This window comes from Spodoptera frugiperda, chromosome 26 (genome assembly GCF_023101765.2).
Source record: "Spodoptera frugiperda isolate SF20-4 chromosome 26, AGI-APGP_CSIRO_Sfru_2.0, whole genome shotgun sequence".
NCBI classification, from domain to species: Eukaryota; Metazoa; Arthropoda; class Insecta; order Lepidoptera; family Noctuidae; genus Spodoptera; species Spodoptera frugiperda.
Genome location: NC_064237.1, coordinates 10,964,184 through 10,991,472, shown reverse-complemented (window position 1 = coordinate 10,991,472; position 27,289 = coordinate 10,964,184). Strand labels below are relative to the sequence as shown.

Here is a 27,289-nt window from a genome sequence, read left to right as displayed (position 1 = left end):
GCTCCATGGTTATAGTTGTAACACAACACACAATATTGTAACATTGCAAGAACGTAAGTGCAAAACACGTAACGAATTTGAAGACAAAGAAATTACTGTACACATGTGAGTTTAAATGGCTTCCTACACTGAAAACATTACCTTATCATTTGGTAAATAGAGTTTCTCAGTTGTGAGACTAACTACAGACAGAGCCTTTAATCAATTATTTCTAAGAATTATTCAATTCTTTAGTTATTTTACTGTATACAAAGAGCGAGTGTTTCTTCAAAAGAGATTAACTAAGATGAATGAAGTCAATATCTTTAACTGACCAATTCTGCCGCTTAAACTACAAAACTTTTATTCTCTGTCTCTCTCTCTCTCTATTTTGAAAATCCTATGCTTAAATAGCAGCAAAGTATAAATATTTCTTAAGTCTTTAACTGCAAACTGAAAACTGTTGAAGGCAAATCCTTCGCTAGTGTCGGTCAGCATTGACCGCGTTAGCAGCCAATGTGTTAAATAAAAAGTTAAACATTTTTGAAGAAACACCCAGTACCTTAAGTTTGAAAAGTCCCTGTAAATTAATTAGATAAAAGAAATAAATGCTATGACATGGTACTTACATCCATAGCCGAAGGCAGGCAGCAACAGTAGCAGAAGCCAGGGCCACCAGCGTTTCTTTGCAGCAGCTTTCTCCTGGTAGCTCTGTGCTATGTACTTCTTGTTTACCTCGACGTGGTTCGGCGTTAGCTGTAGAATATTTTGTTTGAAATTAGATATTTGTCATTTGGAATATAAGAGTAAGTAATATTGGCAAATAAATTGGAAACAAGAAAAAATTACATTTTGACTTTTGCAGTGGCATACAGACCTTACAAACATGTCATAGAGTTTTTGCTTAGCTTAGTTTAACATGTAAGGTGTTTAGATAGTGTGTTGTATTAGTTTATGTGAATAGTGTAGTATACGCACAGTTTCGGTGACGGTAGTAACGGTGGTGGTGACGACTGTTTTGATCAGCGAGTAGATAAACACGAACGGCGCCGCAGCCACTGCCGCAGTCCGGGATACCAAGCTCGCTGCAACAATAAATTATTTATCTTAGTTTTTGTTTTATTCTTTTTTTTTTAACGTTGCCCCACACTAGTATTTCCTGTATCGTGGGTGCGTTTACAAACATACAAGTTCGCATGCACACAACACCCAGACCCGAAACAACAATTTGTGGGTCACACAAAGAGTTGTTTCGGGAATCGAACTCGCTACACATTACACGGCAGCCAGTTGCTCAGCCACCACGCCAACCGAACAGTCAAAGGTAGCCCGCAGCTTCGGATTTTTGACATACAATATAACCTAACGCCTGTCTTGCATTGGGGTAGGAAGAGACAATGGTACGCCAATTGCTGCGATTCTTGCACATCCCTCTCTTCATCAACAGTTATCAATCTTTTCATGCAAGCTCGTCGGTTATGGCACTTTTAATTTGCCCCTTTTTAATATAAACTGTTTGACTAGTAACAATTTCTAATTATACCTTTCGCCGGTCTCCGATCAGTGTAAGGGTATCGGTGCGAGGGTCCCACGATCTTCCGGTACGTGTTGCGGGTGGTGCTGGTGATGGTGGTGACGATGGAGATCAGCAGGCGAGTGATCCACCAGCGCTGCTCCGCCGTGTACGCGCCGCCGTTACGGTGGGGGTACGAGGACTCGTCGTCCGAACTGTCTATGGCCTGGTGATGGAGAGAATAATTAAAATTATCATACGAATATTATAAATGTGAATGTGTTTTTGTTTTGATGTTTGTCCGTCAATCACGCTGAAACTACTGAACAGATTTTAATGAAATTTGGTATACAGACAGGGTATGAGCTGACTTGGATGATAAGATACTTTTTATTCCACGGGAACGTGGGCGAAACTGCTGGCAGAAGTTAGTATTCTGATAGCATGAAGTTTTATTAACCTCAAAGATACTGATAAAATATTGCTATTTACGTCAAACCACATAAACAATAATAAAAGATTTACTTCCTTTTACGGGGCAGAATTTACAACTTATACAAATGGGTACTTACTATTACATCTTCCAGTCAACTCAGTATTACCCAAAGTCGTCTGGCAAAGAATGCCTGAGCCATTTATTCCACTTGGACGATATGTTTACGCAAATTATATAATATAATCGAAAATCAGTCCAGTAGTTTTTGAGTTAACCGCATATAAAGGAAAGAAGTCATCTTTTTTATAAAAGAAATGACAATAAAATAAATAAGAGCTCACCGTATACCGACGTCGCACAGTGCTGGTGGTCCATGAAGTGGTGGCGGAGAGACGGTCGACCTCATCCACGCTGGTGTTGGGTCCCTGGACGCGGAACTGGGACAGCGAGCGACGCGACATGTTCGGCATCGCGACCTGACCCGGCGCGAGCTCCACGCGGTCCTTGGACATCGGGGAGTATGTGTAGTCCGTCTTCGGGTATTTACTGGAAAGATGAGAGAATTCTTGTTAAAATATGGTACAAGTAGAGACAAGTCAATATCGTAACACGGGTTTAACGTTGGACAATCAGCAAAAACCGTTGAAAATCCGCAGTGAATTTCCCAAGCACGTTTTAGCGCAATTCGATCATAAGTTTATGTAGAATTTTGATATACCTACATATATTTTAGAACTTGGTTAAAATATGTCTATTACTCTGAAGTAACTTAGGCGTTACGTCATTACAATATTAATTTAAGATAAATGACATTGCCTATTATTTACAATAATTACGACACATAATTAAAACTCAGTATCTACTTACAAAGAGATTTTTTTCACTAATTCATAAGACAAGCAATCGCTATCTCATTGCCTCGCGGTCAGTTGATTAAACGAAACTGGATTGACATATTTTTTGTGTTATCGAAACACTTGACATACTGATACAATGATCAATGAGTACAGGAAGTAATTCAGAAATAGATTATTGTTATATACAGCCTGTTTTTATTTGTACTGTACATATATCTATGTACCATTTGTTTTTTGTGGTATATGTCGGTAAACGAGCAGACGTATCACCTGATGTTAAGCAATCGCTGCCGCCTATGGACACACAACACACCAGAGGCGTTACAAGTACGTTTTCGGCGTTTTTGGCAAGTTTTTAATAATTGTTAAGGGACTGCCAGACTCAGAGACATTGGTTACTTAAACTATTCGTCAGTAACGAATTTATTCCGAAAACAATTGCTAAGGATTGATTTAAGTAACCATTAACCGACGGCGATTAGTCTACTTCTTTTTTACCTATCTGCGCCTACTTATCATTATTTGTTGTAGTTTTTAAGCACCTCAGTGTTTGTAAAATTATTCGTGAAATTAGGTAAGTAAGTTACTCATAAACCTATAACTTTCGTTAACGATAGAGGTATAAATCTATACATATAATAAAATCGTAGAAAAGTGCTGTCTGTACATTGAAAATAAAATAAAAAAAAATAGCAGGGGTTATTGTTATGTCGATGTCGAACCCAAAAATGTAATTAACTTTTTTTTTGTCTGTTTGTCTGTTTGTCTGTTTGTCTGTTCGTCTGTGCGCGCTAATCTCAGAAACGGCTGATCCGAGTTGGATGCGGTTTTCACGAATATATTTTGGGATGCTTAAATTTACATTTAGTGTTTGTTTCATGTCAATCGGTTCATAAATAAAAAAGTTATGTCAAATTAAAGAATCACGTCGAACATTCTATGCTTATACCATTAATCTCCGCAACTATTTGACGGATTTGGTTGAAATTTGGTACAGATATAGTTTAGAACCTTAGAAAGAACATAGATATATTTTTATTTCAAAAATCAAAAAATAAAAATAAGAAATAAATTATTTATAAATAATTCTATGTCGATCGTTACACGACTTCGGTTCATGTTATTGTTTTAATTCATCGAAAAAAAGTAAATAAATAGTAAAAAGGTATGAAAAAAATAATATCAATATAATAAAACATTTAGTACAAAGAAAATGCTCTAACGGAGTATAGATAATTCTATGTTGATCGTTACACGACTTCGGTTCATGTTATTGTTTTAATTCATCGAAAAAATTAAATAAATAGTAAAAAGGTATGAAAAAAATAATATCAATATAATTAAACTTTTAGTACAAAGAAAATGCCCGAACGGAGTATAAATAAATAATCCAAGTTGTCTTTATCCTCGATAGATGGCGTTGGGATCGAAATAGATCGCGCTATGGTTTCGTTACATTCATTTGGTTGGGTATCGGCCGAGCGCTTCGGTACTATCGTAGAAAAAGTGTATTATCAGTCCTATGATTATTTGTCTGTAGTGGTCCTGCTGTTTCGTATATTCTAAATTGGTTTCGTTGTAATTGTCAATTAATAAGTTTATTTGTTGGGTTTTCCTGGTTTTTTGGTTAAACTATTTAACGTAGGTTTAGTTTGATATCGATTATTAGTAGTTACTGTAGTTAGTTATTTTAATAAAATTGTAAGTCTAATTTATAAATTAATTAGATTAGATTTAAGTCGTTTCTTTTAAATTATTTAGTTTAAGCTTGGTTATTATAGCATAGAGGATAGGTTGTAATATAGTTTCTTTTTTAATTGTTATAAATTCGTAATTCATAGCTTTCTTTAGTTTTACTTTTAAGTTAGTTTAAGTCCGTTTTTAAACTATTTTTTCAATGCCCTAAGTGAGTATACATCTATTAAATTCAAACGCAGAGCTCATTATGTTGATTTTTGAAGAGTTCCCTGGAATATCTTCCACATCTCATTTTTGAAGAGATCCCGCGAGATCGGGAGCTATATGGTTAAAACCAAAAATTTGCCGGAAGTCACTATTACACGCGAACGAAGTCGCGGGCAAAAGCTATTATGTATAAATATGTATGTGCTTAGTCGCTTGGAAACAAGAAATAATACTGATTTCAAATAACTGAACAATCGATTTACATTTACATTTAACACATATTGAAACAATACAAAAATTGTAATTAGACTAAAACAAATCGCAGTACGAACGTCAGCCACGAGTTTAAAAATAAATTCACTTCTAAGATTTGTTTACTTGACTCCTAAACTTCTTTAGTTACATATAAATGAATCTAATTTATAATAAAAACTATCATTAAGACGTCAGTCGAAACTAAGATTTAAAACACATCACTCACAATATTAAAATACACATTAAATACCTGTATATTTCTGCAAACCTTAGTCCTTCATACATGATTAACAATCAACCAAACGTAACTATGCCTTATACACTACATCACTACACAAAATTACTATTTTAAATACATAAAACTCATTTTATTTAAAAAAAATGTATGCAAAATGCACTTATTATCACAGTCCTGAGTGTACTGGCAAGTTGGCATCGTTTGGCATTTGAGCGCCACTCGCAATGCAAATATAGAACATAATATCTAATTTTATTGTCACCGTCCCGAGTACTGGTATGAGTAGCAGGACACGTCATTTTGTAAGGACTGTTTATATTGTGATAGTTGTCCTATGTGTATTTATTTTGTGAATGCTAATTATAAATGTAGGAGTGAATAATTGTTTTTGTATAAGGTGGTCGGTTTTTTGCAGAAATAGCGAAATCAGAAGCAAGAAGCTTTGAGTATGATGTCTAGATTTTAGCTTAAAAATAAGTAGACCCTTTTTATTATACTTCATGTCGTAAGCATGTATAAATGTTTCATAATTTATGATATGATCGGTTCATTAGCTCATTTTGTATGCGATACGACCTACCTTAACGTCAAAACCTCCTCCACCGTTTCAGTCTCCATTTCCGTAAAAGTAGTCACTACTTTAGCCATTATGACAAAAAAACTAAATAATAAATAACTAAAACTAAACAGTACACAATAGATTTGTCAAAAACATTAAAAACTTTTTACAAAAATCATTTCGTCCAGCCAGCTGCTATTAAAACGAGCATGTTTCTGACAGTTGACGGTTCCAATTTCGAATTATTACTTTTTAAGATACCGACGTAGATGACGTCATCGTCGCGTTCCAGATTGTCTGCGTTTAATTAATGTAGTGTTAGAAGCATTATGATGACAAATTCGTATTGCGGTGGAGGTTACAAACACTGGCTATAAACATGCCATTTACTCGAAGCAATTTAATTATTGAATGCATTCATTGTATGTAGTATTTTAAAGACTATGCGTCATTAAAATTGTCTATAATAAACTAAGCTTAATAGCGCATATATTAATAAACTACCATTCACTTTTAAAATTACTTTTTGATATCGAAAATTTTGGGTTGATTAAATTTAGTTAGTCCTCAGGATACAGGATCACCCTAGTTTGGGGACTAGCGATACATTTAATGGTACACCTAAGAATCATTTTAACTTGTGATATTATATTAAGACAATGTGTAAATGTATCTTTATATCATAAATCGATTGCAATTGTTTCTTATCTGTTTGTTCATAAATACATAATGCATTCGTGGATTACATACAAGGACATACAGAAAGCGAATACTATCACTGAAGTACCGACTTATCTATATACTATGTAATATGTATTAAACAAGGGAAATAGTTGATTGTTTGTTTGTATTCAATAGGCTCCGAAACTACTGAACCGAATTGATTCATTTTTTTACCACTGGGTAGTTTATTTTTTAGCATGGGCTATATTTTTTTTTCGATATTACAGCATTAAGATCGAATAGTTTTTTTATGGTATAAGCCGGTAAACGAGCAAACGGATCACCTAATGGTAAGTAATCGCCGCTGCCCATGGACACCCGAAACACCAGAGGTGTTACAAGTGCGTTGTCGGCCTTTTGGGGCTAGGAATTTAAGGGTTGTTGGGGTTTGGGAAGATTGGGAACGAAACACAACGCGAGCGTTGTTTCATGTCGGTTTTCTGTGAGACCGTGGTATAAGTCCGGTCGAGCCGACCCATTTGTGGAAATTGCATGCGAACAAAACCGCAGCGGTTAGCATGTGTTTCATATAAACACATAACTGAGTTACGTCAACCATGTGCACATGTATAATCATTATTTTAAACAAAGCTTTCCCAGTACTAGTATTAGAATTCAATCTAAGTTTAGCAGTCTGTTTTAAATAGCATTTCAGAGCAACGCGAAGCTTTTTGCTGGACTTACGAACGTAATTACGTCTTGTGTTTTTTATAATTAGTTACTAAACGTTACATAGGTAGAATGAGAGAGAATGCCTAAGGCATTATGTGTAATGTAATGTAAGTTTTGTGCATGTGGATTTAAAATAAAATATATAATGAATGTATGGAACGAGTGTGTTTGTTTGGCAAATGTAACTCAATCTTTCACATGTTTATCGTGTTTTCATTACGTTAATTTGAGTTAACTTCTTTAGTTGCAGGAAGTTATGAATACATTATTATGAGATTTATTAATGTTATTCCTGTAATGAGTGCATGTATTCGGATTTAATTGATTGGTTGATTTAATAGGACCGTTATTAGTTTTATGAAAGCATCCCTTTCAAACAAATAGTTTTATAAACTAGGTATGTAAAATAACTACTAACTTTTTGCAAAAATACGTGGTTGGTAAAAACTAATACCCGACGCTAGCAAATTTCGGCAAACCATTTTTTTTTCTTTAACTTCCAAGAGTTGTTTAGTCTTAGAACTTGAATCAGTACTTACAAGACTCTTATTCTATTAGACTTTTTATAGGTACAAGTTTTTACTCACTTCCAGTACTCTCGTGCCATCTTGTAGAGTCGGGAAGGCAGGTGGTCGTTGTTGGGGTTCAGTTCCAGCAGCAAGCTGGCATCAGCAAGCGCCTGCTCAGCGAACGAGCTGTCCGTCGAACATGCGCTGTACGAACTAGGACTGCCTATACGAGATGATCTGCAAATATAGACGTTATTTTATTAGCACTAAAATTCAATTATGATTGACTTTGTGGCTGTCAAGGCTATTTCAATCTAATGCATCGTACAAATAGAGTCGCTTATCCTAAAACTGGTTTTATCCAATAATATTTCCGTTAAATAGTAAAGAAGAATGTCCGTATAATTGAATCCTAATTATGTTTGGTAAAAAAAAATATAATCATCACACAGTAAAACAAGGAAGACATACATCGTACATTAAGAATTTAAGATCAATCAATCAAATTGCACAAATAGACCGAAAACACGTGAATTTAAAACTGATGACATTGAGAGGAATCTAAGAATTACGTATAATGAATCTGCCAGTCTCACATTTATTTAAAACCAGATTGGGAATGTCACTGTTGTAGTCTTGTATTTGATTTGACATGAATAGTGAATACTAGACTTGTTGTTGTAAACTTTTGTATAGAAATGTACAATACGGAGCCAAGAGCGTGTCGTCACGACGTTCTATTCAACTTTGTATACTAGAAAGAGTTGTATTTCAACTCCGTAACAGAATATAGTGATTTTTAAGTGTTTTAAATTGTAAATTAGACTAAAGTAAATCAACGTCGAATGTAAGAGTTCTGTATCACGGAAAGCTAGAAACAATGCATAAATAGTAACAACTTTTTTAAGGTAGCAGGTGACATTTTTCGTACCTTTGTATAAACTTAGTCCGATAGGAAATAAATACTAAAAATATACATGATTGATTATCATCATGGTCATCCTGTCTTAAATATATTCTTATGGTCTTTTTAATAAGAAATCCTTAGATTTTTTCGGGTGGAAACGCCTAAGAGACGTTCATAGGTGTATTAAACAGTTTTTTATCTGACTATGGCCCCTAAAATCTTTGACTACATCTATGGCATAAAAAATCAACATAAAACAAGTTCAGGAATGTGTGTTGAAAGATTTGAAAGCAAAATGCAAGGGCTAAGGTTCACGATAAAGTAGACATTCAGCGGCCAGATGTGGCGATGACCTTTACAAGGAATCTAGAACAGTGCCCACTACCGCGTATTTGTTTTAGTCGTTATTTAGTTTCCATAGCTGTGCTCTTTGCACTTTTCGCCTTATTTTGTTCTGCTTTCTAATTCATTTGTTTTGTTTATTTTTGTAGCTTGTTATTTACGCTGTAGATGGAAAAAATATACATAGGTGAATGTAATCCATACATATGTAATGTATAGTCGCCTAAAATTACATAAAATTATTAGACGAATACTAGTTGTATTGACGACTTGTTTTAATTGGTTTTTTTTTGGTCTTAGAATACTGTGTTTTGATAATATCCTTAAGCTAGCCCAGTAAAATTTCTTTTCTTTTTAACACTTGAAAAACTAAAATTATACACGAATAATTGAAGTCCAATGAACAACATAATGTAATATTATTAGTAGGTGTATCTAATACCGTGCAGTCTATTACAAGTAACGTCAGTAGACGTAAATTCGCGTGGCATAGAAAAATGTTGGGCCGATGCCAACTGTACCAATAGTTACGTTCACCCAATATTATTGTTTGACAATCCCATTGATTGCTGTGAATCCTCACTAACTATGAATATAAAGCGTTTTTTTAACAACTGACTAACTTCTACAAGTTGTTCCGATCGCATTACCAGGATAAGTCTCATCTCGTCATCTTCGGTGGCAAGTTTCATCCAAATCCATTCAGCAGTTTTGGCGTCAAAGAGTAACAAGCATACATATTTAGAATATCTTCATACTTCATACTTGCTAACTCTAGCAATTGTAATATTACATAGTAGGATTTTAAAACAGGTATAAGATTTTAGTTGAAAAAGATACTTAGTTTAAAAAAACAATATTATGTTTCTCAGTTAACCGGAAATAAACAAAATAACATTTATTAGTGCCTTTATATTTTGTATAATTAACAAAGATCTTTTGAATGAAGGTGCTAATTTTATATGACGTCATAATGGAACCTTAAGACGATGACGACATAAACGTTTGTTATTTTGAGAATACTAAGTATAGGATCGTATAAAATCGTATTCATTACAAGATTTTAAATTATCTTTATTGCAGCGATAATAAAATACTAGGAATCTTTTTACAGGTGTGTTTCTATGTGATGTAACTTAATTTATATTCGATGGTAGTAACTCGTGCGTGGCATAAATCTTATGCGGATCATTACTTTCATAGGTGTACACACATGCGTGAAACACAATACGTTTTATATTGGATGATTTTTTAATTTGTTATACGTAAGCTTGTCGTTCTACGTGGAGGACTATGGGGGAAATCTTTGTTCAACAGTAGACGTCTTCCAGCTGATAATGACGATGGTTATGACAGGTTAGCAGATTTAATTTGTATCGTTTGTAGTGAAACTTTCTACAGAACTCTTAATGTTCGAATTTAGTCTAAGTTTGCTATTAAAATCACTAAATTGTTTTATGGTACTCTTTTATTTCTTGAACATAATGAGATTTAAAATATACGATATAGAATTTTCAAACAATTCAGGAGAAACCACCTCCTCATTTTAAAAGTCTGTTAAAATATAAGAAAAAATGTTTGAAACGAGATGGTTATGTCATTAAAAGACTTGGGAGTCTCACTTTTCAGGCTTCAAACTTCCAATGACGTCAAATTACAGGGTTCAACTGCCTGAACTTATTCCAACATGGCTTCTCACTTATAAAGTGACACAAAACCCTTTTAAAGTGCGTTTATATTTTTATGACGAAGGATAATATTTATTCTGTGACATACCACACAGTGTGCTTACCCGCAAGTGGTTTGATGTTTACAATCGTCCGTTTGTTTTAGAAGATAAGGTTTAGAAATATGGAAGCCCTTTTCCTTTTAGTAAGCGACCGAAACTTCAGTATGTAAGTTAGGCTTTATTGTTTTATTGGTCACAAATCATAGCCATTTTGATTTTTCTTTCGGCAGATTGTGTGTAATGACAGGGACATAGGACTAGCTGGAGAAAATTATTTTTTATTAATAAAAATTTTAGCAGAAAAAGAGATCTGTTTTGAACTTTTATTATCTAAAAGTTTACGTACCTAAAGAAGTATATTTCACTAACCATGTTATGCATTTGCACGTGCCATTGGGTACTAATAACAATCATGAATGCAAATTGATGCTAAAATGATTACTGATATTTTTCAAAGAATGCTATTTGCATAAACGTAAGCATTGAATATTGAAATGCATTGAAAAGTGTGAAATATGTGACCTTGTTGTTCATTATGCAGTTTACATGTGAAACTAATACTGATAGATAGGATGGGTGACATTGAGAAGAATTTGAACATGAAAATAAGGTCGAACATCGATGATTGGATCATGTATTTGGAATGATTTCTCATGTAATTAGTAATGAGGTGCTGTGGTTCTTAAGTATCGCATCAAGATGAAAACAACTTGAGACTTGACAGGCTTTCAATCACATTCAGTTTCAGATATTAAACCACCAGGGCAACAACAGTATTTTCAAATTGATCAGTAATGTATTCTTGTATACGACGTCGATGATCAGGAAAGGGAAGCAGAAAATGCAGAGATCTGCACTTTAAGTTACCCTAAACTGTCAAATCTTCATTACATTCTACAAGTGGGGATTAGCCATCCTCATCATATGAGCTTATGAGGGGAGGATTTACTCAGCGGTGGAACGTGGCAGTTTAGGGTAGTTTAAAGTGCTGTTTATAAGTTTTTCAGCAATATTTCATTAGGTGCCATGAACGTGAACTTACCGGTCATGAGTCACTCCGTGTGACGTGTAGATGGGGCTCAGCGTGACGTCAGACAGCGACGTGTAACGCTGCGAGCTTGTCGACACGCGCTCATATTGACTGTTGATCTCGTTCTGCCAACAAATCCAGATATTACTTAGCTACTCAATTTGTGAGATGGTAAAAATTATTGGTAGCCGTATTATTTGATGATGATTAGGTCGATTATTGCATGAAAGATAATTTATTTACTATCTTTTTTAAAGATAAGACTGTCTGACATTGGCTTGTTGTTTTGTGCCAGTACAAAAGAATGCAATTTAATTTGCGAAGTTCAACTTAAGGACGCGTTCTCAAATCTGACGTAAATAAGCTATTTTTCGGTGCATATTACGACCAAAAGAAACTTAACTGAACATAACTAACATTTACAATAGATAGATCACTTCTTTATCTCCAAAAATATAAATTTGTAATGTGAAAAAAGTTATATTTTATTATTGCAAACACGATTTTTCTTTACCTCTTCACACAAAAAAGGGTTGAGTTTAGGGACATTTTACTGCTACTACACGCATAATTCTGAATCTCAAAAAAATATCCCGGGGAAGCAGACATAATCAAAAATTATACTATAGGAAAAAATTACGAAAATATTACAAATTGTCTGGGAAATAAATAAAAGTTCCCGTTTAATTTTTCCTCCTATTTTGCTGTCAGACATCAACTTTAAAGCGTAGCAATAAGGGTTATTTTATTTGTTTACTATTTAGATTTATTAGATAGAAAATGTCAAATGAAATTTCAGTCTGCGCTCGAGCGCTGTCGTGGGTGGACGCTGCGTCGCCTGTTACAAAAAATGGCCTTGAAAAAGATCGCTGTACGAGTACAAAATATTTGATATTATACTTCACAAACCAATCTTGATATTTTTACCGACTTCACAAAAAGGAGGAGGTACTATGTTCGGCTGTTTGTATGTTTTTTTTTACACATTCTGTACGAGCAACACTTTACTGAATATAGAATGTTTCGTTATATTATTTTGAACATGAGGTTAAATCAAAATCCAAGATGGCGCCGACAAGATTTGCCAACTTTCCACCATGGGTGTCATTTTCATGGTTTTTGGGGTCGCTTATAGCGAATATGGAGTCAAAATCAAAATCCAAGATGGCGCCGACAAGATTTGCCAACTTTCCAACATGGGTGTCATTTTCATGGTTTTTGGGGTCGCTTATAGCGAATATGGAGTCAAAATCAAAATCCAAGATGGCGCCGACTAGATTTGCCAACTTTCCATCATGGGTGTCATTTTCGTGGTTTTTGGGGTCGCTTATAGCGAATATGGAGTCAAAATCAAAATCCAAGATGGCGCCGACTAGATTTGCCAACTTTCCATCATGGGTGTCATTTTCATGGTTTTTGGGTTCGCTTATAGCGAATATGGAGTCAAAATCAAAATCCAAGATGGCGCCGACTAGATTTGCCAACTTTCCACCATGGGTGTCATTTTCATAGTTTTTGGGGTCGCTTATAGCGAATATGGAGTCAAAATCAAAATCCAAGATGGCGCCGACTAGATTTGCCAACTTTCCATCATGGGTGTCATTTTCATGGTTTTTGGGGTCGCTTATAGCGAATATGGAGTCAAAATCAAAATCCAAGATGGCGCCGACTAGATTTGCCAACTTTCCATCATGGGTGTCATTTTTATGGTTTTTGGGGTCGCTTATAGCGAATATGGAGTCAAAATCAAAATCCAAGATGGCGCCGACTAGATTTGCCAACTTTCCATCATGGGTGTCATTTTCATGGTTTTTGGGGTCGCTTATAGCGAATATGGAGTCAAAATCAAAATCCAAGATGGCGCCGACAAGATTTGCCAACTTTCCACCATGGGTGTCATTTTCATGGTTTTTGGGGTCGCTTATAGCGAATATGGAGTCAAAATCAAAATCCAAGATGGCGCCGACTAGATTTGCCAACTTTCCAACATGGGTGTCATTTTCATGGTTTTTGGGGTCGCTTATAACGAATATAAAGTGAAAATCTAAGTTCAAGATGGCGCCGACATAAATATATAAATAACCATGCCAGATCCTGCCCCACTTAATTTCATCAATGTACAAAAAATGTAAATTAATCAAAATTATGCAATGAAAATCAGACCCTTGGTTACTTAATTATTATTCTGATAAACTTGCGGATAAAAATTAGGAAATAAAAAGAATTTTAAAAACCCAAGGCCTATTTCCTGTATTTATCGCGACCCTCTGCGTTTCTTAGTACGCTTGCACAAGGAACAAAACGAGTCATTCAATAAAAAAATTTATTAATGTAATGTGTACGAATTTTAATATGAATTTGGTTTTAATACATACTGCTGGTTAATTTTTTTTTATAATATATATTATAATGAATGCATATTATAATTATGATTTCGTGTTTGAACGTTAGTGATTAGATGTAACGAAACCTCATTGGCGTGCGTGTGTCATTATGTCCAAAAAGTCATTATTTGACATTCGCTCTGTCTGTTCTGTTTACATTGTTGTTTCGTTATGATTATGAATTAAAGTAGGATTACTAAAGGTGATATTGGTGATGAGTGATGACATTCCTTCCTTTCATAGCTAAACACCCTATGATAGCATTGTAATTTAATTATTTCTACCATTATAACTGCAATTAACCTAACCTAAATGTAATATTTTGTACTTAGATTCATATAGAAACCGCAAGATCTAAAGGCTTTTAATCATGTTTTTAGTTATCACTAATAGAGCAGCAATAGAATGCTACATTTGGCATGTCTGTACACTATATTTTTTTGGTGGGACAAAGCTCTATAGAGATTCTGGCATTGTCATTTTTCGACATGAGTGTCATTGTTTTTGGGGTCGCTAATATCGAATACGGAGTGAATCATTCGATTTTATAAAAATTGTCTTCTTCCGGAATTAATTGACCCAAGACAGGCAAGAAATATGAATTTACGGGCTCATTCCTCGCATATTCAAACAAATATCGTGAAAATAAAGAATTGATGTTTAATTTATTTTATGGATTTTGTTTGTTCCACCCAGGTCTTGTCACGTTCGTTACCATAATTGTTTTTTTTTTTTATCTTGGCGACCCCGAAAATCATTGATATAAAACCATAATAAAATATACAATGTGATAGGGGTGAGACTTCTAACCCGTTAAGGCTGAACAACTTTTCTTAAGATAGTATATTCATATCTCTTCAGGTTCATCTGGGCTGTTAAGTGTCCACGTCAGGGATTCCTGACCCTTGATTAATTTCTACGAGGTATTAATTTGCCACCGGTCCTTGATAAGTCTACAAAGTTTGAACGAAATCGGTCCGTTTAAAATGGGTAAAAATCGAGTTGGAAGAGGTCGGTTACATAGAAACATACAAACAAACACACATACATACATCCTTTACATATGAAACTAAATAAAAGCATGTAAAAAGTTAGTTTTGCGTTGGCACCATTTGATTTTCGATTTCGAACGCTTACTTTCCGAAAACTATGAAAATGACACCAATCGAATAATCCGAGCCCAAATTCGGCACTGAACGGAATTGAACAACAGATAACACAAAACATTTGAGTCTACGCACGCACTAAACAAAATAAAAATATTAAAAAAGAAAGTAAGAAAATATTCAAACTTTCAAAGTATCAAGTTCATTTTGTCATAATTTCCGCAGCTATCCGTGCGTATGTGTGTATTGTCGAGAGTCGTGTCAATGTAGTGATGCGATTCGATACCTGTCAATTATGAGAACGCGTCCTTAATTATAAGGATTAGAAGGTTGTATTTTCAGATTTGTTATTTCTTAGACACAAATAAATAAATGATACCACGATTCACGCTGATGTGACGATGAAATAAATAATGAATTATGTACCTGTTTACTATCTAGAATACCTGTTGAATCTATTATTTTATGGTTTCTTCTAATATAGATAATCTGATAATAAAATAAACCTGTTATTGATAAATATTAATTTCAATTTATATGTTAATAGGTAACAGTCTACATAATGTAATTTCTCGATTTTTGTGAATCTTTTCTTTTGATAAGATCCCTATTTAGAGTATAAAGATTTGCGAATTTTGTGGTAACCAACATATTTTCCGATTAATATTTTTGTTGGTCAATGAACATGGTTCTGAAAACTTAAATCAACTTCTTCCTTGTTTGGACCGTCCAAAAATACTGTAGTTACAGTAATTAATGTCCATCTTATTAATACTATCCGGTGCCATACAAGGCGTTAACTGTTATGGCGCGTGACATTTCCTTTTATGCGCTCTCGCCGTGCGCCTGCGCACTGCGTCTGGTTCCTGTATCAATTATGTTCTGGGTGTGCACCTGCTTTATGTCGTGAAACTGTAATTTGTTTGGGACTTTATAAAACATATTACTTTAATTCACATTTGTTGCAAGGAGAGAATTTACAGAGCACCTTGACTATGATTATTTTTGGCTTCTATCACATGCAACTAATCGTAGATTATATGCCTGTAGTTCTTAGTACAAATACGCCAGTTTAGATTACTTTTCAACAAACTTGCAATTATTCAGAGAATTCTCATTTTCACTTTACTCTTTCAAATCTTAATGTTTGTAAATTATCAAGATTCCATTTCCAACGATATTAACGTGGATACTTATTAACGTCGATATAGAGAACGAATACATAGTTTCGGTATACTTTCTAATACATGGAAATTAAACAGCAAAGACATACTGGAAAATTAAAGTCATATAAAACACAATAATTGATGACGTTTTTCTTATTCAATCAGATATACGAATGATATAAAACTACTTATGTGTCAAAGGATTAGCCGATATTTCGCAGTTCAAAGGTTTCATTCGTATTAAACTAATGATGCCTAGAAAACCTAGAAGTTAGGTCTTTAAAAGTAAGTATTTGGCGGCCAAAAAACAGCGAACTACATAGAAATTACGTGTAAAACAATCTTCATTTAAAAAAGTTTTTTTAGTCAAAAGCCCACAAACTCAAGGTCTACCATTAAAGAATTAAGGGGCTTTCAAATAACGAGCGAGTAACTAATTTAAAAGACCGTTATTAATTTAACATTTTGTCAAACGAATTTGTGTTGTCCCCTAAATGTCTACAGGAACTGTGCCTCAACAGTTTAATCCTCTTATAAGAAGACAGTGAGGAAAAAAGGTTATGAAAGTTTCAGGTATAGTGTATTTAATTGTAACGAGATGAGACTACAATATAACCTTTTTTTTTTTGAGGGGGAATATCATTCAATGACTTCTCAAGCCTTGGGCGAGGCGAGAGGGAGTGTCAGACTCTTGCTGACTAAAAACCACCCCGTTTCTACTCCTGCTTTTCGAGCCGGAGCCCCAGTAACCCCGCTAGGTAGTCCGCTGCTCCGGATCAGCTACAATATAACCTATGTAAGATCCACGTGCAGAGTCTATGTTCATTTTCTTTGGCTGGTAACAAAATATAAAAAAAAATCTCCCTCAGTCATCGCAGTGACATCATAGTTACAGTAAGTTGAACAAAAAGTACACAAGAATTTGTTAGAGGCAATCCAAGCGTGGCGCTGTTGATGCAAGCGCGCCAAACTGGCCAAACTATGAATCATGATTCACTAGGACTTTGACATTGAAGAATTGGGCAACTAAACGTGCGGAACTCCGAGAGAAAATAACCAAACAATACGCCGGAATTGCTGAGGATCGGATTAGTAGGTAGTAAATAAAACGTTTTGTTACCATGCAGACAACAATGATAACAGAGGAAAAATAATACCTATAGTTTAACCTACTCCTGCCAATAATAATAAAAAACATATTCAGGAAAAAAACAAATATTACAGTTAGTGATCGGCGTATGTCCACTTCTGATCACTTCCACGTAATTACCGATATCCGCACATCAAAGAGATCAAAGTGAGTGTTGATCGCGGTTTTCATTGCCCCAAATAGACTTCAAAACGGCTTGGTGACCATATAAGTGAGTGCGGAAATTGACGAATACTATTAGCGGAGGAGTAAGCTAATGCAGTGATAAACATTGGGTGGTATAGCGTCTATAAGGAAGTAAGTATCTATTGCCATCATTGTTTTATACTAAAGTGAACAGGAAAATCACCTCCATATTACTATTGTTGAGGGTTTCAATGCCTTCTGATGCAACGAATTTCAAGTTCGAAATGTTCAACCGACTCCCATAAATATTCCGGACAGGTGAATAGAGCGCAGGTGAGAGAGAACACAGACAACGCAGTAAATTGGTCCCAACTATTGATTTCGACTAGCCACTGGAAGACGTTGCACATGCGCTGTAAAACGCATATTACTCAATATACATGTAAAAGGTACAAGCATATTGAACAGCCAGCGACGTGACGGAGAATTTAAAGTACTGGCAAGCGTAGCGAGCGTTAGATAATGTATGCATGCACTTCATCTATGTATGTATGTGGGCTAATCAGTAACCGACCTTGAACGCCCGAGAAAACATCTTCAACGCACACAGACCTCACTGAACTAACCGCATATCGATTGATACACTACAATTGCGTAATTTCACTCACCGGATCACCATAGCAACTTCATAGCACCGCACCTCCCTCTACACGATCCTTGGATATTTCTAAATTAAGCACCACACCCAAAACTAGGTCAGGAATCTTGGAATTGGAATCACTATCCTAAATTAGTAATGATTACTATCCTTGCTAAGAAACTAATGCACTGTGCTATCAACGCGTAGCGACTGTAAGGCGCCAGATGGCTTGAAATAATAATCCCCATACGTGAAGTATGGGCAACTCAAAAATAAACCACGCGGGGGAAGTTTGATTCCAGTTATATTTGGAAGGATAATCGCTATATTTTCCTGTTTCTAGTGCTTACCGGCAGGACCGGCGGCCAGTAAGCGCATAGCGTTACTAAGTTCAGTTAACAATAAATTATTGTGTCGTCGAAATGTAGGTGTTTAACTAACGGTCATGTTCATTATATTTCAAGACCAAATGCTGTAAATATGAAGTGTCAAGCGCGTCTGGCTGTCGGCTGGGTGGCCGCCGCGCTTGCCGCTAATAGCGCGCGCATTTCAAAGTTGAATATTTTAGATTGAATAACTAGGTAGATCGTAGTGTTATCATATTGTTCTAGACTTCCGTGACTGAATGTTAATGTGTATCGATTCAGGTTTATTGCCACTGTTCTGTGTGACAATAGAATACATTAACATTATTCTACACGGCTACTGGCGGAAACTGCTTAAATATAAGCAGTGTAAGCAGGAGGAAACGTCTGTTAGACGAACATGTGGGCGTCTGTTTAGTTCAATTGCTTGATTGTTATTTATGTTTCGGTTATAATTGCTTTTCAATTAAGACAGATGAGCATAGTGCAGCTGAACTTGAAAGGAGGTGAACGATCTAAGCAAATAGAGATGGGATTATCTTACTAAACTTTAAGACAAGAGATAGCGGTGCATATAAACTTGAAAGTATAATTATGATGGAGGTTAAAAGCGTTTATTGATTTCTTTATGAGGTCAACAAACTAAGTAAATTGAATATTTGGAGTGTTGTTTGCGTTTGTTCATTTTACATCAGCGGGAGAATGAAACGCAAAAACAAATATGTCGGAATTCGCGAACGTTTGTTCGTAATGCAGACATGGCGAAAGACTACAACCAAATGCCAATTTTGGTTCCCATAAATACGTACGCGGGTCCTTGAAACAACAATTACTGGTGTTTGCTTAGGGCGTGACGCAAGCTACAAGTATCTAGGGTGAAACACCCGCTTATAGGTCGCAGCTGCTGATTTAGCGTACAGAGTTTAAAGTAAATATTATTTTCAAGTTACCGATGCTGTACAAAGAGAGCCGAGATTTCCTAGGCTTCAAAATACCGCTATAAAAATTTAAATAAAGTATTTTCATAGGCTAAACACGTACTATTGGAGGCACGGCATGGACTAACTAACGGCTTTACGTAGCAAGGTGCGGCTAATTTACAAATGCGACTTTTTATTAAAGCGGTTAAAAATTTTTTTAATGCACCCAAAACATGCAACCCTGGCGTGTTATTTCAAATTACACGACCTAATTAAAATTTATCGAATTTTTAAATTGAGCAGTTTTTTTTAAAAGCTACTCTACTTGTTAATAAATGGTGTAAACATAATAAAATAGTTCAAATCATAAATCTGATTAGGTCATGAGTTATGTATGAATTCACAAGCTGATATTTACGTTACGTTTAGGTACATTTTAAATCCGATAAGTAGGTAATCATGGCACACATCTCGTACAAAGTTGCTACATACGCCATAAACTCAACCGAAATTCGCTCAAGGTTACAACCAAGAGTATTTCTGTAGACCTTGCTCCTAGTTTCGGTCGAGATGTATCTTGTACAGAACCAGGCGATAAATATTGCACATCCACCTTCAGAAAGAGACAATCGGACATTACCCCGCGTATACTGGTCTATATCGGTCGTATTATGAGCCTCTACAACTTCCTAACTAATGAAAAAGAAATACGCCCGAATACGAAATGCTACAAAATTTTAAGTTGTACCCAAATATCCGGCTATCTTTGTCATTTCACCAAGAATTTGAAGAGATATAAACTATTATTGAGAACGTCACAAAATTGAGTGGCGTTTGAGTATTTGAACAGAAGTTTTGTACAACAAAACATTTTTAACAAAAAAAAACCGACTTCAAAAAATAAATATTCCAAAACAAATTATTATGCACTAAAAAGTAAAAGAAATAATTGCGTATTTTTCAACAACTTAATAAATCAACTAACTTTACTAACTCATCACACACATTATAATGTAAGTAGGTACAATTATTGTTATTTCTGGAGTCGGTGTCAGCCAACTAAGATAGGTTTGTTATTTACCTATTTTCACAACAAAACATTACAGTTTTACACCAGTTGTAAGTAGGTACTTAACCACCACTCCGCCCGTACCGTGCTAGTTGTTGGCGTTTCCTAGGCTGACACCGACTCCAAAAATAACAATAATTGTACCTACTTACATTATAATGTGTGTGATGAGTTAGTAAAGTTAGTTGATTTATTAAGTTGTTGAAAAATACGCAATTATTTCTTTTACTTTTTAGTGCATAATAATTTGTTTTGGAATATTTATTTTTTGAAGTCGGTTTTTTTTTGTTAAAAATGTTTTTTATTTCTTGATTTTTAGTGAATAACTTATTTGAGTATGGGTCGACCTATTAAACGCGCTGCTCATATGAGACAGCGCCGTTTAAATGAATAATATTAATTTCTATCCATATTGACGCATAATTTTACATTATTTTCAAATGTATATTAACCTGATACCCTTACTTATGATCTGCTGAGCCGACAGCTGACAGTAACCTGTTCATAAGCTACATACATAGTCAGTTTTCAAACACACAAACAGATTAGATACCCACATAGGTATACAGTCATGTAACTCAGACAGCACATCAAGCTTTTTTTTTGAGGGTGGAAAATCATCCAATGACTTCTCTCGTCTTGGGCGAGGCGAGAGGGAGTGTCAGACTCTTACTGACTAAAAACCACCCCGTTCCTACTCCTGCTTTTCGAACCAGAGCCCCGGTAAACCCGCTAGGTAGTCCGCAGCTCTGGATCAGGCATCAGCCCTACTGGGCCCCATCTGTGGTGGTCTAATGGCTCTTTGAGGCGCGCGCGGAACGCGACGCGCCGCACGCACGGGTCTGGATCTGGTCGGGCGGCGAGCAACCCCTACTCGCCGGATCCTTGCAACGACTCCTTGCGCATCAAGCTACCCATCATTCTATACCAGATATGCTACTATCTGTCCTGAATTTTATGGCTACTGAGAAAGATAAGCTAGTATGCATCACTTCAACGTAAACGCAGAGCTCATTCTGCTCATTTTTAAGGAGTTCAATGGATTATCTTCCACATTTATGGTCAGACTTTAAAAACAATTATATGGAACCACACTGCCATCGTACTCTTTCAAACACAAAAAGAATTTCACAAATTGGACTATAACTGCCAGAGATATACATTTGTCAAACACAAACAGATTAGGTACCTACATATACATGTAAATCAGACAGCACATCAAGCTACCCATCATTCTATACCAGATATGCTACCATCTGTCCTGAATTTTATGGTTACTCAGAAAGATAAGCTAATATACATCACTTAAACTCAAACGCAGAGCACATTCTGTTTATTTTTGAGGAGTTCCCTGGATTATCTTCTACATTTATGGTCAGACTTTAAAAAAATTATATGGGACCACACTGACATCGTACTCTTTCAAACACAAAAAGAATTTCTCAAATCGGTCTATAACTGCCGGAGATATCGATTAACATACATAAAAAAAAGTTTTTGTTAATTATCTCAAAAAGTGCTGAACCAATTTCGATAAAATTTTAATGGAACAACGTCTGATGTAAGACCTACGAAATACAACAATTATCATCCAAATCAGTTCATAAACGACACAGTTATTCGCGAACAGAAATAGTAAATGTTTGTATTGATATTTGTTTTTGTTAATTATCTCAAAAAGTGCTGAACCAATTTTGATAAAATTTTAATGGGACCACCTCTGGTATAAGACCTACCAAATACAAAAAGAATCATCAAAATCGGTTCATAAACGACAAAGTTATCCGCGAACAAACATAAAAAAAAGCATATATACGGTCGAATTGAGAACCTCCTCCTTTTTTTGAAGTCGGTTAAAAATTGACCGTTTTTAAAAGTCAATGTGCAATATTTATCGCCGGGTACTGTACGAGTATGTCTTGTAAAATATTGTTTACATTGCACACTCCTTATCTAAATCTTTTAATACCGTAGGCATTGAAGATAAAGCTACAAGTAAATTCAGTCCAATGACGTTCTTTATACGGAAACCGCTGCCATTCATGGTGATATGCTAAATGAGCTGATTGCCATGCAGCAGACGGTTCATAATTAATTAAACGTTGTTGCATTTAAACTAGTTCTTATTGGTGGAATGTTGAGAACAAATGTTAGTTAAATATTTATAGTTTTTAAAGCATTCTTTACACAAATGAGAAAAATAAAACTTTACATCAAAGTGTGTATAATGGACAGTACTTTAACTTGTGACTGTTTTCAGACAACCTTTGAATGGATTTATTGTATTAAGGACTTTCTTCACAACGTCTGGATAGCTGCTATGTATCAGTTAATTTTGAATTAAGAATTTTATTTGTATGCAGTGTCTGTCACATACGTTTATCGGGCGCTTATATGACGGTGGTAAAACAGGCGTTTAGAGGTTGTTTTATAACCGCCAAATAAGTTTTTTAAGGCTAATTTCGACAGAGATTCCCATAAGTTAAATTGTATAGCAATTAGATCAACTAAAACTTAAATAGAAGTGGTGAAACAGGACTAAAGAATTAAAGAAAAACAGATTGTGAAGTGGAGATGCGATCTATACAGACATCGATGTCAATAAAATAAAGTTTTATTCGATTCAGGCGATTAAATCGATTTGTATTGCGGGCTATATTATTATGTAAACAGATGCCGATGCCGGACAGATGGATGTGTGATTTGTAATAACGTAAACAATGAGAGAGGAGTGTTGACTCTGTTATGTATATTGTATACGGATGTTCCTCGTTATGCCAGGTGGTCTAGCTAGTACTCACACCTTGGTAATAGGTCAAGACTGCTATTTGCTCACTCGCTTTTGCTTTCATGTGCTCAAAAAAGAATAGGTTTTTCCATATTTCGAGAAACTCCTGAAGATTTTCGGTGTTCTCCATAGGAATTTCGGTATTTCCTTCAGTGTTTAATTTCAAATTTATTTGACGTCCTGTGTACTCGTACTCATCTCGTTACAATTCAGTGTTTTATAACTCACATTTTAGTAGTAGGTACTGTCTGTCTACTTATAATTTAAAAGACATTAAACATTCGCATCCTCTTCGCTCTCATCAGAAGAACTACAATTTAAATACTTTTTTAAACATACTTAATAAAGCTAATAGCACCTTGATCGCATCTACGGCCGTGACATCTCGCGGTTATAACATAAACATACATACTACAGGTGTTTGGTAACAGAACAACAGCCAGGTGCATAAGAACATCATTTGCTATTAAGTGGGCACTGCATGGACATTGCAACCTTTGTTTACATTTTCCGCGCGTCGCACTCTCGCACTGTCCATGACTAGACTAATGTAGTATTCTTTATTCATTATCGTGTATGTGTAAATGTCTAAGAAGATTATCTTCGTTGATGGTTGTGGTCAAGTATGACAGATGTTCAAATATCCACACCAATTCGGTATTCTTTAGTTTACATGACCTTAACTTCTGATTTTGTTGTTTTGCATGCAATACAGGTCTATGTGAAGTTAGCTGATAAAAATAAACAACTTACCCAAGTTGAATGGAACTAAATAGTAGGTACTTACAATTGAATCTAAGAATACATTCTTTATGTGTAATATTCAGGACATAGTTAATGGGCACGGTTTTATGATGAGATGCACATAAACTTTTAAAACAATATTTACCTGGACAACTTCTTTGGAGTGTCCCTTGAGTCGGTCAAGGCTCTCTTCTGAAGAGTAGTCAGATGTCCTTATGAGCTGCGCTGCATTCCTGGTGGCCTGTCGAGTCTGGTGCACTGGTTGCGTGATCTCTTCTTCCACTTCTGTTATCGTTTCTGATGTCACTGTACTCGCTGGCTGGTTTAGTTGCCTGTGAAATAAGTTTAAGTATGAAGGAAAAAAGATAAAAGAATGAGGTTGGTTGGAGATCATAGCTCTGTATTGTAAGTTTGTTAAAAAAATTTTATTCCCATAGATCAAATGATCATATTGTGGTCATTGAGTATATTGTTCATTTGCTCATGCAATTTTTTTGTACTTAATTAATTTTGGGGTTGGTACTGAGTATAAAGAACCTACAAAAGTTTGTTATAATCTGTCTACTAGTTCCACCGATTAGCATCTCAAAATAAAACAGTATATTAGCTCCTAAGATATTAGGTAGTTCATAAATCTCAAAAGAGAAATAAAGGTTCATACTCTTGCTTATTTAAAAGCCCATCAATTACGACCAGAAGATTACAAAATACGAACATAACAGTCTGGTGTATTGACATAAACAAATGTTGATTTGACCTTGATTTGCTATAGCTATAGTGTTTTGGCTGCAACATACTATGTTGTACAAATCTCTGGCAGTTTGCCTATCATGTTAGTGGCGATACTATCAACATGGTTTCACAAACAACTTTACCATGTTAATTACTAAGAAAACAAATATTTATGGCGTAAAATGTTTGGTCCAATATTGGTGTTAGTTGGTGGAATATCAATTATATTGGTTGAGGTCTGTGTTATCAAGTGACTCACTTCCGCCAGCCAAGGTTACAGACTCCTTCACATTTTATTCTTATCAAAGAAAGCGTTTAATTAATTCATTGAGAGTTACTTTGTACTAGTTTACATTTTGTTTAAATTAATAATCAGATAATTCTAATTAAAATTTTCGTTTGCTGCTATTTTTATTTCTTTTATCATGAAACTTAAATTGAAATAATTATCAGAAAGACTTAATTTTGTAAGTCAAATTATTATTTATCATTTCGCAAATAGAATATTACAATATTATAAATTATTAAGAACTTCACATAAAACTTCCATGGGGAGTATTATTAAGGAAATTCAGTAATACCTATAATAAAATGACACATTATGCATACTTATTATTCATGTTCTACAAATACAGATTCCATTACAACATAACACTAAAATAAAACTATGATCAATATTCTCAGAATCAGAGCTGTGCATAGTAGCAACAAGGTCACTATAAAACCATGTACCTTTACGACCTTAAATCTATGTGCTGTGACATCATAGTAAACAAAACTTGTCCTCAATTGGACCCTAAATAACCTTGTGACCAAACTGTCATATAAATCTTAAAAACTTGTGGGTGTTTGTTTATGATAGAGTTTACTCTTCATTGATTAATAAAATCTCCTTGTTCTGCCTTATACCTTGTTCCATTAATAAAATATAAACCTCTTTGCTGTTGCAGGCACCATACACAAGAACAATAAACCTCCTTGTTCTGTCCTATGCCTTGTTTCATTGATAAAATATAAACCTCTTTGCTGTAGTAAGCACCATATGCAAGGACCATATTTTTATTGTATGTGACTTCAATATAATGTACATATGAATGAATATTTGCATTTATATTACTAGGTATTGTTATTGACTTATTGTTACTATTATCCTGGTAGCTACTACAGCTGAGACTAATAAGTAAACAATTGAGTTTTGACCAGTTTTTAGATATTAAGTATTAGTAGATTGTATTTGAAAGACATCACTAAAATTACTCAGTGCTTCTTTAACTACTATTGATAATAGGTAATTTGTAATTGGTCACTTTATTAATGAAAATAAAAAAGTAAGGAACTGTTAGTCTTAGCAAACCAATCCTTCACAACTATGTGACATAAATAACGATAAAGCAATGTTTATCTTATTGTAATCTTTGATATTTTCGATACTAAGTATAAGCTGTGATAGCAGAGTTCAAGTTGTGGCCTAAAATTTTCATTTACTTTTTTCTAATAAGAATTGGAGCTCTTACCAATGTTGGTACTATAATCAGACTTAGAATTAGTTTTCTTTGGGTTTAATTCTAGATAACAGATTTCAGGAAGTAAGTGATAATGATTAGCGTACTCACTTGATAGGGGTGCTCCTCTTCACTGGTGTTTTCCGTCCTCCTTTGTGGTGGGTGTGCTCCTCACTGTCCAAGCAGTTCTCACGGTCGCAGCTCGACCGCAGGAAGGGTGTCTTCGAGCGAGACCTTGACCTCAATTCTCTAACCGTCGGGTTTTCCATTTTTCTATCACTGATACTACCTCGTTGTTATCACTATCTTTACACCATCTTCACACCTCGCTTCCAACGATCCAAGGTTGATGATCTCACCAAAATTCCACCGAAACTCAATTTAATTTACCGAATTTTTAATACATGCCGATATTGCACAAGGAAATCTATTTCTGTGGCTTCATGCGATGCCGCCAAAAGTAACGTAACGAATGTCTCGGTGACTTTCAGTTACACTACACATGGGACTTCGATTTTAAACGTCATACGATATATGAGTTCGTGTTGTGTGTTACGATTTAAAAATATAAAAGCGCGTACACTAAATTGTACACAAACGTGCGCAACAAATGAAATTCGTCAATTTCGTAACTTCTCACTCGCTAAACATAAACTGATGACGTCATCAAAAAAGACGTTATGGGGATGCCATATTGAGCATATTGCCATTAAGTAAATTAAAAACATGATATTGCCAGAATTATGAGTAGTGAAATTCAGTTATATTTTTTAACGTTTCATAACCTAAAATTACACGATAAGATTTTGGAGTTGGAGAACCAGAAAGTAAACCAAGTTTTCTTCTCATGAAACTACTGTTCAATATGCTCAAAGTGTGAAATATTGAGCACTGGACCGTCGCCTTCGTATTTTCGTGAGTGTTGCCAGTGTTCATGTCAAGC

General features: G+C 35.0%; 1 protein-coding gene across 1 annotated transcript in view; it reads right to left on the bottom strand.

The window, feature by feature from the left end:
- LOC118264038 (klaroid protein) overlaps positions 1-27,026 on the bottom strand; it is a 35,985-nt gene extending 8,959 nt beyond the window's left edge. Inside the window, exons 1-8 of the mRNA XM_035576359.2 lie at positions 26,458-27,026; positions 24,258-24,444; positions 11,667-11,779; positions 7,725-7,883; positions 2,270-2,474; positions 1,523-1,718; positions 958-1,064; positions 609-735 (exon numbers count right to left, since the gene is read on the bottom strand). Of these exons, the coding sequence (XP_035432252.2) occupies positions 609-735; positions 958-1,064; positions 1,523-1,718; positions 2,270-2,474; positions 7,725-7,883; positions 11,667-11,779; positions 24,258-24,444; positions 26,458-26,615 (1,252 nt within the window). The 5' untranslated portion in view covers positions 26,616-27,026. The remainder of the gene's footprint in view (positions 1-608; positions 736-957; positions 1,065-1,522; positions 1,719-2,269; positions 2,475-7,724; positions 7,884-11,666; positions 11,780-24,257; positions 24,445-26,457) is intronic.
- Between the last annotated feature and the right edge of the window lie 263 nt (positions 27,027-27,289).